The 17,920-nt window shown below is 36.2% G+C and overlaps 1 protein-coding gene across 1 annotated transcript; it reads left to right on the top strand.

Annotated features, from left to right (window-relative positions):
• The first annotated feature begins 8,700 nt into the window (after window positions 1–8,700).
• LOC137405476 (kinesin-like protein KIF21A) lies at window positions 8,701–12,690 on the top strand. The gene is made up of 4 exons (XM_068091754.1): window positions 8,701–8,783; window positions 10,098–10,217; window positions 11,451–11,688; window positions 12,594–12,690. Coding segments are annotated over exons 2-4 (348 nt in total). The 5' UTR covers window positions 8,701–8,783; window positions 10,098–10,109; the 3' UTR covers window positions 12,596–12,690.
• The last annotated feature ends 5,230 nt before the right edge of the window (window positions 12,691–17,920 follow it).

Genomic DNA, 17,920 nt, shown 5'->3' with positions numbered 1-17,920 from the left:
GCAAATAATAATTTTGCCAGCGTAAATAGCCAATGCCTTATTCCTTGTGTTTCTCTAATGTTTTCTGTTCTGTTGAACAGAAAACTCTCTACAGACTCTTATTTGATAATTGCTGGCATAATCATTACATTGCATAGAGTAATCAGTAATGTCACGGTTACACTATATTGCGCTGAAATTTTGTTGATGATATGTTCAACTCATCTTCATAGCTGCTAAAGTCTGGTTTCCATATCGATTGCGAGACTCCGGCGGTAACTTGCGCAGCAAAACGCTTGCGACGTTAGGATCGGCAGCTTCTGTTCACATCTAAAGCTGCATTGCTAAACATAATCGCAGCTTCACATAAAATGTTCGCTCGCCACGCCATTTTGATAATGGTGATCTTTACCTGTACAGTGCATTTCAGGAAGGTTTTGCTTGCGGCTATTTGCGAAATTTGAACAGCGCTAAACTCTTGTGTTAACTGCCGGCAACTACCGGTGGTACTCGGCGGTACCCGGCGTGTAGGCTCACATTTCACCGCCATAGCCTGCGGTGCTGTTGCCGGTGCTTTGCGGCATATATGAGAACCACGCTTAAGGTAGTCGTTGTGTAACTCCTATTCATTTGCAGACGACTGTCGCCATGAACCTAGAAGATCAGCTGGAGACGATGAGCACCAATATGACATACATTCAGAGTAACGTGTCTGAGTGCCAAAACAATATCATGCAGATGGAAGAGGAGGCGAAGGTTTGTTCATTTGCTTTTGCTATGCGTCTGCTTAGGCTTGTAGTGGCTACTGCTAGCATTTACTAATTTTGCATTGTTTCCTGTCTAAGCATTTACTAACCTCGCATTGCTTCCTGTCTAAGCATTTACTAACCTCGCATTGCTTCCTGTCTAAGCATTTACTAACCTCGCATTACTTCTTGTCTAAGCATTTACTAACCTCGCATTGCTTCCTGTCTAAGCATTTACTAACCTCGCATTGCTTCCTGTCTAAGCATTTACTAACCTCGCATTGCTTCCTGTCTAAGCATTTACTAACCTTGCATTGCTTCCTGTCTAAGCATTTACTAATCTCGCATTGCTTTCTGTCTAAGCATTTACTAACCTCGCATTGCTTCCTGTCTAAGCATTTACTAATCTCACATTGCTTCCTGTCTAAGCATTTACTAACCTCGCATTGCTTCCTGTCTAAGCATTTACTAATCTCGCATTGCTTCCTGTCTAAGCATTTACTAACCTCGCATTGCTTCCTGTCTAAGCATTTACTAACCTCGCATTGCTTCCTGTCTAAGCATTTACTAACCTCGCATTACTTCTTGTCTAAGCATTTACTAACCTCGCATTGCTTCCTGTCTAAGCATTTACTAACCTCGCATTGCTTCCTGTCTAAGCATTTACTAACCTCGCATTGCTTCCTGTCTAAGCATTTACTAACCTTGCATTGCTTTCTGTCTAAGCATTTACTAACCTCGCATTGCTTCCTGTCTAAGCATTTACTAATCTCACATTGCTTCCTGTCTAAGCATTTAGTAATCTCGCATTGCTTCCTGTCTAAGCATTTACCTAATATATTTCATCAGTGTGTTGTATGTTTAGTAATTATTCATTGCTTTATTTATCCTTTTTAATGTTACAGCGGGCTTAGCTAACAATTCCCATTTATCGGCCCGTTCCCATAGATGGCTATACTCGAATTTACGTAAGCGCATGTAAATCAGTAAAGTTATCTTCTACAGTCATGCAGCAACATTTGATTTTGTTAATTCAGAATCTATAATCTTTCACCTTTATTTGACATCCACAATGAGTTCATCTCCTATCGACTGGAAACATTTTCTCAATAATTCACTAGAAGCAGTTCATGTTATGTTTAAAACGCTACCCCTCTAACAACCTCTAAACCTCATCGTACGACTTGCATGCCCTTTCATATCTATCTTGTCTCTCATATAAAATATTATTATAAGCCAAGATAATCTTTTAACCTGTCGTTATTCACTAGAAGAAATGACACTTTTATTCCTATATCAATAATTTTATTATGGCTCAAATTCTTCTCATAGATTCAAGAAACAGTTAACATGTTATATATTCTTATAGAATGAACCCCTGCTGTTTTTTTCTTGAGTCCTTTTTCATTAGTTTTTATCAGTTTATATTACGACAAAACAAGTTACATTTACATATTGCGATAGCTCTTTGGTTTGAGCATCAAATTTGGTCATTGCTTTTGCAATCACAACGCAACTCGAAGAACTGGTTGTTATATTGCTTGTAATGATGTCTCTGAACCATATTACAAAATGTGCTCATTACACATACTACCTTACTTGTTAGGATGAGACTAGTTTGACAAAAGCTTTGGATGTCTCCTCTGTTGATGAAAGCAAGTATCTGTTGGAGCACCTTCTCTCACTCGCTCTCACTCAGGGCTTTGCTTGTACTCAGAAAGAATCTCAATTCAAGGAGTTGACTGCTCGCTACGATAAAATGCAGATGGATTCCAGGTTACGGGATCAGCTTTTAGACCAGGTTTTGCAGGATTGCAGGATAACTATACAGTCGCAACAAGAATGTAAGCCGGCCAAATATTCTAAACACTCTACGTTTACTACCATAGTGTTAAGGATTATCAAAGAGAATGTGAAATGTCTTGCAGATGGTTGTAGTTATAAGCTGTGTTACCTTCTCTTGTGTTAAGGTCTACCTGTAGTTATAAGCTGTGGTACCTTCTCTTGTGTTAAGATCTACCTGTAGTTATAAGCTGTGTTACCTTCTCTTGTGTTAAAATCTACCTGTAGTTATAAGCTGTGGTTCACCTTCTCTTGTGTTAAGATCTACCTGTAGTTATAAGCTGTGGTACCTTCTCTTGTGTTAAGATCTTCTCTTGTGTTAAGGTTAATGTGATTGTTTCTATTTGCATCAGTTTACTGGACATTTAATCTTTTTCGAAATTTTTTTAAAGCACTAGTGCAATAAAATGATTATTAAAATACATGACTACGGACATTGCATTAATTCATGTTTGTGAATGCAAGTAAAATTTTATAGGGTGAGCTCCAGCAAATCTATCTATGACAGCTACAAGTTCACATACACAGTAAATAGTATTTATAGTAAATAGCTACTATCAGTTTTAGTAGCTTTTAGCTCTCTGTATGACAGGCCTTATCTCACTCTGTATGACAGGCCGTAACTCACTCTGTATGACAGGCCTTAACTCACTCTGTATGACCGGCCTTAACTTACTCTGTATGACAGGCTTTAACTTACTCTGTATGACAGGCTTTAACTTACTCTGTATGACAGCCCTTAACTTGCTCCGTATGGCAGGCCTTAACTTACTCCGTATGACAGGCTTTAACTTACTCTGTATGACAAGCCTTAACTTACCCTGTATGACAGGCCTTAACTTACTCTGTATGACAGGCCTTAACTTGCTCCGTATGACCGGCCTTGACCTACTTTTTCTGCCTGCAGAGATCTAGAACGGTATAGCTGTGGCACTAGTGGTGATAGTTCTGTGCAAACACTTCCTACTGAAAAGGATAACAATTCCGTTTCTTCAATACCTCAGGTAATACTGACCTTTATTGATTTATTGAACAGGCATTTATTATTAATTTCAATAACTCTGCACGCATTGTTCAATCATTGTTAAGTGTCAGTAAGATGCGAATGGATATTTGAATAAATTACAAAGACAATTTGAATCAATGTCGTTGTTTATTTGGCAAAACACAGTTTTGTTAACCTAATAATTATATTACATGTTTTATATAGAATGCTTTTAAGTTGTTGTTTTGTTAAGGCAGAAAAAAACTAGCTGGATTCTGTAAAGTCTGACCTTTTTTAACCAATCAATTTATTCTCTCTCAAAACCAACAGTAAAATTTACACAACAAAATTTCCTTAAAAACGCTAATAATAACAACTAATGATAATAAAAAATCTAACAAGAATGTCATGGCCTTCGCCTGGTAAAGGCTAATTCGCACTCGTCCATTTATTTGTCAATGTGACGTGTTATTTTGTGTGTCTAGCCACAACAGCCTCAACTCTTACACATTTTGACACATTTTTTAAATGTAAGTCAGTGGCTGTCATTTGTTGCTTTTCTTCTTAACGCCGCAAAAAACGTAGCGTTCATGTATCTTTTGTAATTAACTTGAAACTTTCAGAGCTACAAACTATTTGATACATTTTACATGATTAACTTATGTTTTAGCTCTGTCACAACTGCTAGTTACATTTTTCTTCGTCAAATAGTATTTGAACATTGTGCTTTACCAACTTATGTAAACTTTGTTGAACGCAAATAATATTGAAAGTTAGCCTATCTATAAATTATTTATCTGTAATTTTTAAAAAAGAATTGAATTCTATGTTAGAGTATTAAATGAGGTGTCTCTAGACTATTGTTCACTTGGGGGCAAAATCTGAGTTTTTAAGAAGTATTAAAGACCACCAACTAAGGTGAAATCTACAGTTTGTTAACAGTAATGGTATACAACTTGTTAAGTGAGTTATTGCCATAATAAGTCTATGCCATAATAAGCTAAGGCGGGTAAGGTATATCATGTAACAATTAATTCGATAATGTTTTGCTAGACTAACACAAGTAAGAGCAGCTCGCTAGAAGCAGTAAGCGTAGTGTGCAAGTCTAGATTACTTTCATTGATCGCTTACTAGCATCATATTTTGACATATATAACAGCTGCTATATCATATATAACAGCTACTATAACATATATAACAGCTGCTATAACATATATAACAACTGCTATAACATATATAACAACTGCTATAACATATATAACAACTGCTATAACATATATGACAGCTGCTTTCAGTTAATTTCTTTTGCCGCCTTGATCAGTTGATCACCCTTGGTTGATGCAACCGTTTAAAGGTCAAGGCCAAGATTACCCATATAGATACTATTCTACCCAGTATCTATACTAGGTAGAATAGCACCCATATAGATACCGGTACAATTCTACCCATATACGTATAGATACCGGTACTATTCTACCCATATACGTATATACACTGGTAACTATTCTACCCATATACGTATATACACTGGTGCTATTCTACCCATATGAATACCGGTCGAAAGCATTGCTAAAACCTTCATATGCTCATCAGGACTTGATATAATCAGCTGGTTTTTATCATTTCTAATTCTTGTAGAGTCTGACCATCTTCAAGAAGACCTGGCAGAGCTGTCAGGAGAGATTTCACTTAAACAAAGAATGATTGAAGAACTCGAAAGGAGCCAGCGACAACTGCAAACAATTCGTCAGCATTACGAGGATAAAATGCGCAACTTGCAGGACCAAATAATGGCTGTTGAACGAGAACGAAACCAGGTCCTAAGCAGCTTAGGTAACCTCCTGTTATAGCTAGTATATGTTAGATCAGCTGTTATAGCTAGTATATGTTAGATCAGCTGTTAACAGTTAATCAGCTAGCTCTTAACAAGTTGTAAAGTTCAGTCCATACAGTGCTATGGCTTCGGTGTAATAATCTGTCATTTAGATAGTAATTGGTATGAGTTTGATAATCTTAACGTGTAGCTAGCTTTGCAACCAGCTAATTCGTAACCGGACAGCAGTTACCAGGATAGCAAATACAAATGAAATAAACTGTTATGTGAGTTCTGTTTTCAGGCAGCAAGAAGCAGCAGTCGGAGGAGCAGGTGCGCAAAGTTAAAATGGAGTTTGAGAAACGGCTGGATACCATGCAACAGGAGCTCAATAAGGTAAATACTGCCAAAAAGGAGCACGCCAAAATGATGAAGAACCAAGTTGTCTACGACCGGCGCATCAGGGACCTTAGTACTGAACTGAATGAGATGAAGAAGATAAAGGTAGGCTTGCTGACCGATACAAAAGCTGTGTTAGTTAATCCTACAAAGAGAGAAATCACCGCTATATTTATACCTGTGTTAGTTAATCCTACACAGAGAGATATCACCACTATATTTATATGTGTTAGTTAATCCTACACACAGAGATATCACCACTATATTTATATCTGTGTTAGTTAATCCTACACACAGATATCACCACTATAATTATATGTGTTAGTTAATCCTACACAGAGAGATATCACCACTATATTTATATGTGCTAGTTAATCCTACACAGAGATATCACCACTATATTTATATGTGTTAGTTAATCCTACACAGAGAGATATCACCACTATATTTATATGTGCTAGTTAATCCTACACAGAGAGATATCACCACTATATTTATATGTGCTAGTTAATCCTACACAGAGATATCACCAGTATATTTATATGTGTTAGTTAATCCTACAAAGAGAGAAATCACCGCTATATTTATACCTGTGTTAGTTAATCCTACACAAAGAGATATCACCACTATATTTATATGTGTTAGTTAATCCTACACACAGAGATATCACCACTATATTTATATCTGTGTTAGTTAATCCTACACACTGATATCACCACTATATTTATATGTGTTAGTTAATCCTACACACAGATATCACTACTATATTTATATGTGTTAGTTAATCCTACACAGAGATATCACCACTATATTTATATGTGTTAGTTAATCCTACACAGAGATATCACCACTATATTTATATGTGTTAGTTAATCCTACACAGAGAGACATCACCACTAAATTTATATATGTGCTAGTAAATCCTACACACAGAGATATCACCACTATATTTATATCTGTGTTAGTTAATCCTACACAGAGATATCACCACTATATTTATATGTGTTAGTTAATCCTACACAAAGAGATATCACCACTATATTTATATGTGTTAGTTAATCCTACACAGAGAGATATCACCACTATATTTATATCTGTGTTAGTTAATCCTACACACAGATATCACCACTATATTTATATGTGTTAGTTAATCTTACACAGAGAGATATCACCACTATATTTATATGTGTTAGTTAATCCTACACAGAGAGATATCACCACTATATTTATATGTGCTAGTTAATCCTACACAGAGATATCACCACTATATTTATATGTATTAGTTAATCCTACACAGAGAGATATCACCACTATATTTATTTGTGCTAGTTAATCTTACACAGAGAGATATCACCACTATATTTATATGTGTTAGTCAATCCTACACAGAGATATCACCACTATATTTATATGTGCTAGTTAATCCTACACAGAGATATCACCACTATATTTATATGTGCTAGTTAATCCTACACAAAGAGATATCACCACTATATTTTTTTATGTCTTACTTAATCCTACACAGAGAGACATCACTACTATATTTATATCTGTGTTAGTCAGGGAAAAGTTTGAATGGGAAATAATTGTTTGGCGTATGAGTTTTTTGGGATCTTCGTAATGTGTTGTGTTGACTATTGCACCACCACATGATCTTGATTTTGGAGATATCGACAACTATGGTGATGCTATTGCAGGTGCGACTGATGGCACAAATGAAGACGGAATCAGAGAAGAATAAGATTAGTGACCAACGAAAGAATAAGGAGCTGCTACAGCTGAAAAAAGAGAAGCGGCGACGAGACAATCAGGTGCGCATGTTGGAGTTGCAAAACAGACAGAAAGATGCCATACTCAAGGTTGGTCTTTAACAACACTCAAATGTTGGTCTCTAAGTTTTCAAAGAGTGCCTTCATTAATTACAGGACGAATATAACAGTCTACTGATGTTTTAATTAATTCTGTCGTAAAAAGTAGGTGGCTTGGGATAGCCATCGACATTTCATGTATCCTTGACATATAAATCATTTTTATTTTATCCTAGCCTTTGCATAAGTCAGCGTATTGTGTTGCCAGCGCAAGCACGAAGAGGTCAGTCAGTTGAGGAAAAGACAAAGAGACTCGTCCGCCTCTTCCAGGGTGATGGCCAAAAATAGGGCAAACCTCTCCCATGAAAATTCATCTGGCAAGACTTCATCATCTTCTGCTTCTAGGCACAAGTCAGCAGCTCTTCTCTTCTCTCCCAAGGTAACTGTTTGCATCGTCTTTTTTAACCTCTTTGTCCCAATCAATCTGCCAAATTTGCTTCAGAATGATTTTCATTTCTGGACAGTATTCTGGTAGCGAATGTTAGTTACTGAAGAACAACTTATAGCTTGGCCATAGCACTAACTGGGTCGTAACTTATAGCTGAGATAAAACTAGACAATGTTAAATGAGCAATTGCAGAGTAGATAACTGCTTGTTGCTCAGACGGCGATTTACTATTTGCCTTTCGTTGATACGTCTAGCACATGTTATCTCATGTTATCTCATGTCACCTCATGTTATCTCACGGCACCTCATGTTATCTCATGTCACCTCATGTTATCTCATGGCACCTCATGTTATCTCATGTCACCTCTTATATCAAAGTTTCTCACAGCCTGTTGTTATAATCTCAACTTACTAGTGACTTTTTCTACTGATTACAGCTAAACCTAAAGTAATATAAAATAATCTGCCACTTAAATTGGAAGAGTATTTTTTTTGTGTATGGCATGTTTCTTATATATACACATATTATGTTGTCTTGTCCTCTGTGCTAATGGACACTACGTTTTACTCGATTACTCTAACTCAGGTGGCGAAAAGCAAGTGGGACAAGCTTGAGCGGTACATTACATCCGTTGTTGTGCGGAAACAGACAATTGCCAACATGGAAGCTGAGATGGATCTTCACATTAACAAGCGAGAACAGCTCAGCAAGAAAATAGATGCGTACAGTAAAAGGCTGGACACTGCCATTAGGAGAAATGAGGTCGGACACATGTATAGTCATTACTGTTAGGCTCTTAAAATGGGCAAATTTCTTGGCTGACATATGGCATAAACATCTGCTGCGACTACACAGATCGAGACTACTGAATAACTAGTTATGTTTTACAAGTATCAACCTAGGTCAAGTAAAGATCAAAACATCTATTGGATGTTGTCATTACCCTTATTGGAACATGATTGTATTAACACTATATATATATATATATATATATATATATATATATATAGTAGATATGGGTAAACCATGGTTTGTCATTGCACTAATGTTTGTACAGCTATTTACACTTGTGTTTTCTTAAAAAAAAGATCCATCAACTTATAATCTAAATTCGTCCAACTACAACTTGAACTCAGGCTGATGAATTGTATCAAACTGCAAGTAAAACTTAGGTCTTTAAAATATTTAATCTAACATATCCTGAAATTTTATGCAAGCAGTTCCAATTTACACCAGTGTTCATCACATATCTTTTACAGCAAGTAACAGCCTTTTTCATATATGACTTGTTGGTCATCGTTGTCACTAGTTCAAAGCAACTTTTAAAAAAAATCGGTTTACTGTGAAAATGAACAAATTGGTGTCATGATTATGTTAATCAGGGATCAACACTTTTAACCAATCACAAATACATCAGTTTCTTCTATTACTACACAGCCATCAGGGGTGTGTGGTGTCTTTGCAAATAATAATTTTGCCAGCGTAAATAGCCAATGCCTTATTCCTTGTGTTTCTCTAATGTTTTCTGTTCTGTTGAACAGAAAACTCTCTACAGACTCTTATTTGATAATTGCTGGCATAATCATTACATTGCATAGAGTAATCAGTAATGTCACGGTTACAATATATTGCGCTGAAATTTTGTTGATGATATGTTCAACTCATCTTCATAGCTGCTAAAGTCTGGTTTCCATATCGATTGCGAGACTCCGGCGGTAACTTGCGCAGCAAAACGCTTGCGACGTTAGGATCGGCAGCTTCTGTTCACATCTAAAGCTGCATTGCTAAACATAATCGCAGCTTCACATAAAATGTTCGCTCGCCACGCCATTTTGATAATGGTGACCTTTACCTGTACAGTGCATTTCAGGAAGGTTTTGCTTGCGGCTATTTGCGAAATTTGAACAGCGCTAAACTCTTGTGTTAACTGCCGGCAACTACCGGTGGTACTCGGCGGTACCCGGCGTGTAGGCTCACATTTCACCGCCATAGCCTGCGGTGCTGTTGCCGGTGCTTTGCGGCATATATGAGAACCACGCTTAAGGTAGTCGTTGTGTAACTCCTATTCATTTGCAGACGACTGTCGCCATGGACCTAGAAGATCAGCTGGAGACGATGAGCACCAATATGACATACATTCAGAGTAACGTGTCTGAGTGCCAAAACAATATCATGCAGATGGAAGAGGAGGCGAAGGTTTGTTCATTTGCTTTTGCTATGCGTCTGCTTAGGCTTGTAATGGCTACTGCTAGCATTTACTAACTTTGCATTGTTTCCTGTCTAAGCATTTACTAACCTCGCATTGCTTCCTGTCTAAGCATTTACTAACCTCGCATTGCTTCCTGTCTAAGCATTTACTAACCTCGCATTACTTCTTGTCTAAGCATTTACTAACCTCGCATTGCTTCCTGTCTAAGCATTTACTAACCTCGCATTGCTTCCTGTCTAAGCATTTACTAACCTCGCATTGCTTCCTGTCTAAGCATTTACTAACCTTGCATTGCTTCCTGTCTAAGCATTTACTAATCTCGCATTGCTTTCTGTCTAAGCATTTACTAACCTCGCATTGCTTCCTGTCTAAGCATTTACTAATCTCACATTGCTTCCTGTCTAAGCATTTAGTAATCTCGCATTGCTTCCTGTCTAAGCATTTACCTAATATATTTCATCAGTGTGTTGTATGTTTAGTAATTATTCATTGCTTTATTTATCCTTTTTAATGTTACAGCGGGCTTAGCTAACAATTCCCATTTATCGGCCCGTTCCCATAGATGGCTATACTCGAATTTACGTAAGCGCATGTAAATCAGTAAAGTTATCTTCTACAGTCATGCAGCAACATTTGATTTTGTTAATTCAGAATCTATAATCTTTCACCTTTATTTGACATCCACAATGAGTTCATCTCCTATCGACTGGAAACATTTTCTCAATAATTCACTAGAAGCAGTTCATGTTATGTTTAAAACGCTACCCCTCTAACAACCTCTAAACCTCATCGTACGACTTGCATGCCCTTTCATATCTATCTTGTCTCTCATATAAAATATTATTATAAGCCAAGATAATCTTTTAACCTGTCGTTATTCACTAGAAGAAATGACACTTTTATTCCTATATCAATAATTTTATTATGGCTCAAATTCTTCTCATAGATTCAAGAAACAGTTAACATGTTATATATTCTTATAGAATGAACCCCTGCTGTTTTTTTCTTGAGTCCTTTTTCATTAGTTTTTATCAGTTTATATTACGACAAAACAAGTTACATTTACATATTGCGATAGCTCTTTGGTTTGAGCATCAAATTTGGTCATTGCTTTTGCAATCACAACGCAACTCGAAGAACTGGTTGTTATATTGCTTGTAATGATGTCTCTGAACCATATTACAAAATGTGCTCATTACACATACTACCTTACTTGTTAGGATGAGACTAGTTTGACAAAAGCTTTGGATGTCTCCTCTGTTGATGAAAGCAAGTATCTGTTGGAGCACCTTCTCTCACTCGCTCTCACTCAGGGCTTTGCTTGTACTCAGAAAGAATCTCAATTCAAGGAGTTGACTGCTCGCTACGATAAAATGCAGATGGATTCCAGGTTACGGGATCAGCTTTTAGACCAGGTTTTGCAGGATTGCGGGATAACTATACAGTCGCAACAAGAATGTAAGCCGGCCAAATATTCTAAACACTCTACGTTTACTACCATAGTGTTAAGGATTATCAAAGAGAATGTGAAATGTCTTGCAGATGGTTGTAGTTATAAGCTGTGTTACCTTCTCTTGTGTTAAGGTCTACCTGTAGTTATAAGCTGTGGTACCTTCTCTTGTGTTAAGATCTACCTGTAGTTATAAGCTGTGTTACCTTCTCTTGTGTTAAAATCTACCTGTAGTTATAAGCTGTGATTCACCTTCTCTTGTGTTAAGATCTACCTGTAGTTATAAGCTGTGGTACCTTCTCTTGTGTTAAGATCTTCTCTTGTGTTAAGGTTAATGTGATTGTTTCTATTTGCATCAGTTTACTGGACATTTAATCTTTTTCGAAATTTTTTTAAAGCACTAGTGCAATAAAATGATTATTAAAATACATGACTACGGACATTGCATTAATTCATGTTTGTGAATGCAAGTAAAATTTTATAGGGTGAGCTCCAGCAAATCTATCTATGACAGCTACAAGTTCACATACACAGTAAATAGTATTTATAGTAAATAGCTACTATCAGTTTTAGTAGCTTTTAGCTCTCTGTATGACAGGCCTTAACTCACTCTGTATGACAGGCCGTAACTCACTCTGTATGACAGGCCTTAACTCACTCTGTATGACCGGCCTTAACTTACTCTGTATGACAGGCTCTAACTTACTCTGTATGACAGGCTTTAACTTACTCTGTATGACAGCCCTTAACTTGCTCCGTATGGCAGGCCTTAACTTACTCCGTATGACAGGCTTTAACTTACTCTGTATGACAAGCCTTAACTTACCCTGTATGACAGGCCTTAACTTACTCTGTATGACAGGCCTTAACTTGCTCCGTATGACCGGCCTTGACCTACTTTTTCTGCCTGCAGAGATCTAGAACGGTATAGCTGTGGCACTAGTGGTGATAGTTCTGTGCAAACACTTCCTACTGAAAAGGATAACAATTCCGTTTCTTCAATACCTCAGGTAATACTGACCTTTATTGATTTATCGAACAGGCATTTATTATTAATTTCAATAACTCTGCACGCATTGTTCAATCATTGTTAAGTGTCAGTAAGATGCGAATGGATATTTGAATAAATTACAAAGACAATTTGAATCAATGTCGTTGTTTATTTGGCAAAACACAGTTTTGTTAACCTAATAATTATATTACATGTTTTATATAGAATGCTTTTAAGTTGTTGTTTTGTTAAGGCAGAAAAAAACTAGCTGGATTCTGTAAAGTCTGACCTTTTTTAACCAATCAATTTATTCTCTCTCAAAACCAACAGTAAAATTTACACAACAAAATTTCCTTAAAAACGCTAATAATAACAACTAATGATAATAAAAAATCTAACAAGAATGTCATGGCCTTCGCCTGGTAAAGGCTAATTCGCACTCGTCCATTTCTTTGTCAATGTGACGTGTTATTTTGTGTGTCTAGCCACAACAGCCTCAACTCTTACACATTTTGACACATTTTTTAAATGTAAGTCAGTGGCTGTCATTTGTTGCCTTTCTTCTTAACGCCGCAAAAAACGTAACGTTCGTGTATCTTTTGTAATTAACTTGAAACTTTCAGAGCTACAAACTATTTGATACATTTTACATGATTAACTTATGTTTTAGCTCTGTCACAACTGCTAGTTACATTTTTCTTCGTCAAATAGTATTTGAACATTGTGCTTTACCAACTTATGTAAACTTTGTTGAACGCAAATAATATTGAAAGTTAGCCTATCTATAAATTATTTATCTGTAATTTTTAAAAAAGAATTGAATTCTATGTTAGAGTATTAAATGAGGTGTCTCTAGACTGTTGTTCACTTGGGGGCAAAATCTGAGTTTTTAAGAAGTATTAAAGACCACCAACTAAGGTGAAATCTACAGTTTGTTAACAGTAATGGTATACAACTTGTTAAGTGAGTTATTGCCATAATAAGTCTATGCCATAATAAGCTAAGGCGGGTAAGGTATATCATGTAACAAGTAATTCGATAATGTTTTGCTAGACTAGCACAAGGAAGAGCAGCTCGCTAGAAGCAGTAAGCGTAGTGTGCAAGTCTAGATTACTTTCATTGATCGCTTACTAGCATCATATTTTGACATATATAACAGCTGCTATATCATATATAACAGCTACTATAACATATATAACAGCTGCTATAACATATATAACAACTGCTATAACATATATAACAACTGCTATAACATATATAACAACTGCTATAACATATATGACAGCTGCTTTCAGTTAATTTCTTTTGCCGCCTTGATCAGTTGATCACCCTTGGTTGATGCAACCGTTTAAAGGTCAAGGCCAAGATTACCCATATAGATACTATTCTACCCAGTATCTATACTAGGTAGAATAGCACCCATATAGATACCGGTACAATTCTACCCATATACGTATAGATACCGGTACTATTCTACCCATATACGTATATACACTGGTAACTATTCTACCCATATACGTATATACACTGGTGCTATTCTACCCATATGAATACCGGTCGAAAGCATTGCTAAAACCTTCATATGCTCATCAGGACTTGATATAATCAGCTGGTTTTTATCATTTCTAATTCTTGTAGAGTCTGACCATCTTCAAGAAGACCTGGCAGAGCTGTCAGGAGAGATTTCACTTAAACAAAGAATGATTGAAGAACTCGAAAGGAGCCAGCGACAACTGCAAACAATTCGTCAGCATTACGAGGATAAAATGCGCAACTTGCAGGACCAAATAATGGCTGTTGAACGAGAACGAAACCAGGTCCTAAGCAGCTTAGGTAACCTCCTGTTATAGCTAGTATATGTTAGATCAGCTGTTATAGCTAGTATATGTTAGATCAGCTGTTAACAGTTAATCAGCTAGCTCTTAACAAGTTATAAAGTTCAGTCCATACAGTGCTATGGCTTCGGTGTAATAATCTGTCATTTAGATAGTAATTGGTATGAGTTTGATAATCTTAACGTGTAGCTAGCTTTGCAACCAGCTAATTCGTAACCGGACAGCAGTTACCAGGATAGCAAATACAAATGAAATAAACTGTTATGTGAGTTCTGTTTTCAGGCAGCGAGAAGCAGCAGTCGGAGGAGCAGGTGCGCAAAGTTAAAATGGAGTTTGAGAAACGGCTGGATACCATGCAACAGGAGCTCAATAAGGTAAATACTGCCAAAAAGGAGCACGCCAAAATGATGAAGAACCAAGTTGTCTACGACCGGCGCATCAGGGACCTTAGTACTGAACTGAATGAGATGAAGAAGATAAAGGTAGGCTTGCTGACCGATACAAAAGCTGTGTTAGTTAATCCTACAAAGAGAGAAATCACCGCTATATTTATACCTGTGTTAGGTAATCCTACACAAAGAGATATCACCACTATATTTATATGTGTTAGTTAATCCTACACACAGAGATATCACCACTATATTTATATCTGTGTTAGTTAATCCTACACACAGATATCACCACTATATTTATATGTGTTAGTTAATCCTACACAGAGAGATATCACCACTATATTTATATGTGCTAGTTAATCCTACACAGAGATATCACCACTATATTTATATGTGCTAGTTAATCCTACACAGAGATATCACCACTATATTTTTATGTGCTAGTTAATCCTACACAGAGATATCGCCACTATATTTATATGTGTTAGTTAATCCTACACAGAGAGACATCACCACTATATTTATATATGTGCTAGTAAATCCTACACACAGAGATATCACCACTATATTTATATCTGTGTTAGTTAATCCTACACACAGATATCACTACTATATTTATATGTGTTAGTTAATCCTACACAGAGAGATATCACCACTATATTTATATGTGCTAGTTAATCCTACACAGAGATATCACCACTATATTTATATGTGTTAGTTAATCCTACACAGAGATATCACCACTATATTTATATGTGTTAGTTAATCCTACACAGAGAGATATCACCACTATATTTATATGTGCTAGTTAATCCTACACAGAGATATCACCACTATATTTTTATGTGCTAGTTAATCCTACACAGAGATATCACCACTATATTTATATGTGTTAGTTAATCCTACACAGAGAGATATCACCACTATATTTATATATGTGCTAGTAAATCCTACACACAGAGATATCACCACTATATTTATATCTGTGTTAGTTAACCCTACACACAAAGATATCACCACTATATTTATATGTGTTAGTTAATCCTACACACAGATATCACTACTATATTTATATGTGTTAGTTAATCCTACACAGAGAGATATCACCACTATATTTATATGTGCTAGTTAATCCTACACAGAGATATCACCACTATATTTATATGTGTTAGTTAATCCTACACAGAGAGATATCACCACTATATTTTTATGTGCTAGTTAATCCTACACAGAGATATCACCACTATATTTATATGTGTTAGTTAATCCTACACAGAGAGACATCACCACTATATTTATATATGTGCTAGTAAATCCTACACACAGAGATATCACCACTATATTTATATCTGTGTTAGTTAATCCTACACACAGATATCACTACTATATTTATATGTGTTAGTTAATCCTACACAGAGATATCACCACTATATTTATATGTGTTAGTTAATCCTACACAGAGAGATATCACCACTATATTTATATGTGTTAGTTAATCCTACACAGAGAGACATCACCACTGTATTTATATATGTGCTAGTAAATCCTACACATAGAGATATCACCACTATATTTATATCTGTGTTAGTTAATCCTACACACAGATATCACTACTATATTTATATGTGTTAGTTAATCCTACACAGAGATATCACCACTATATTTATATGTGTTAGTTAATCCTACACAGAGAGATATCACCACTATATTTATATGTGCTAGTTAATCCTACACAGAGAGACATCACCACTATATTTATATGTGCTAGTTAATCCTACACAGAGATATCACCACTATATTTATATGTGTTAGTTAATCCTACACAGAGAGATATCACCACTATATTTATATGTGCTAGTTAATCCTACACAGAGATATCACCACTATATTTATATGTATTAGTTCATCCTACACAGAGAGATATCACCACTATATTTATATGTATTAGTTAATCCTACACAGAGAGATATCACCACTATATTTATATGTATTAGTTAATCCTACACAGAGATATCACCACTATATTTATTTGTGCTAGTTAATCTTACACAGAGAGATATCACCACTATATTTATATGTGTTAGTCAATCCTACACAGAGATATCACCACTATATTTATATGTGCTAGTTAATCCTACACAGAGATATCACCACTATATTTATATGTGCTAGTTAATCCTACACAAAGAGATATCACCACTATATTTATTTATGTCTTACTTAATCCTACACAGAGAGACATCACTACTATATTTATATCTGTGTTAGTCAGGGAAAAGTTTGAATGGGAAATAATTGTTTGGCGTATGAGTTTTTTGGGATCTTCGTAATGTGTTGTGTTGACTATTGCACCACCACATGATCTTGATTTTGGAGATATTGACAACTATGGTGATGCTATTGCAGGTGCGACTGATGGCACAAATGAAGACGGAATCAGAGAAGAATAAGATTAGTGACCAACGAAAGAATAAGGAGCTGCTACAGCTGAAAAAAGAGAAGCGGCAACGAGACAATCAGGTGCGCATGTTGGAGTTGCAAAACAGACAGAAAGATGCCATACTCAAGGTTGGTCTTTAACAACACTCAAATGTTGGTCTCTAAGTTTTCAAAGAGTGCCTTCATTAATTACAGGACGAATATAACAGTCTACTGATGTTTTAATTAATTCTGTCGTAAAAAGTAGGTGGCTTGGGATAGCCATCGACATTTCATGTATCCTTGACATATAAATCATTTTTATTTTATCCTAGCGTTTGCATAAGTCAGCGTATTGTGTTGCCAGCGCAAGCACGAAGAGGTCAGTCAGTTGAGGAAAAGACAAAGAGACTCGTCCGCCTCTTCCAGGGTGATGGCCAAAAATAGGGCAAACCTCTCCCATGAAAATTCATCTGGCAAGACTTCATCATCTTCTGCTTCTAGGCACAAGTCAGCAGCTCTTCTCTTCTCTCCCAAGGTAACTGTTTGCATCGTTTTTTTTAACCTCTTTGTCCCAATCAATCTGCCAAATTTGCTTCAGAAT

Source organism: Watersipora subatra, chromosome 9 (genome assembly GCF_963576615.1).
Source record: "Watersipora subatra chromosome 9, tzWatSuba1.1, whole genome shotgun sequence".
Lineage (NCBI taxonomy): Eukaryota > Metazoa > Bryozoa > Gymnolaemata > Cheilostomatida > Watersiporidae > Watersipora > Watersipora subatra.
Note: the sequence above shows the minus strand (reverse complement) of the source record. Positions and strands in the feature narration are given on the sequence as shown.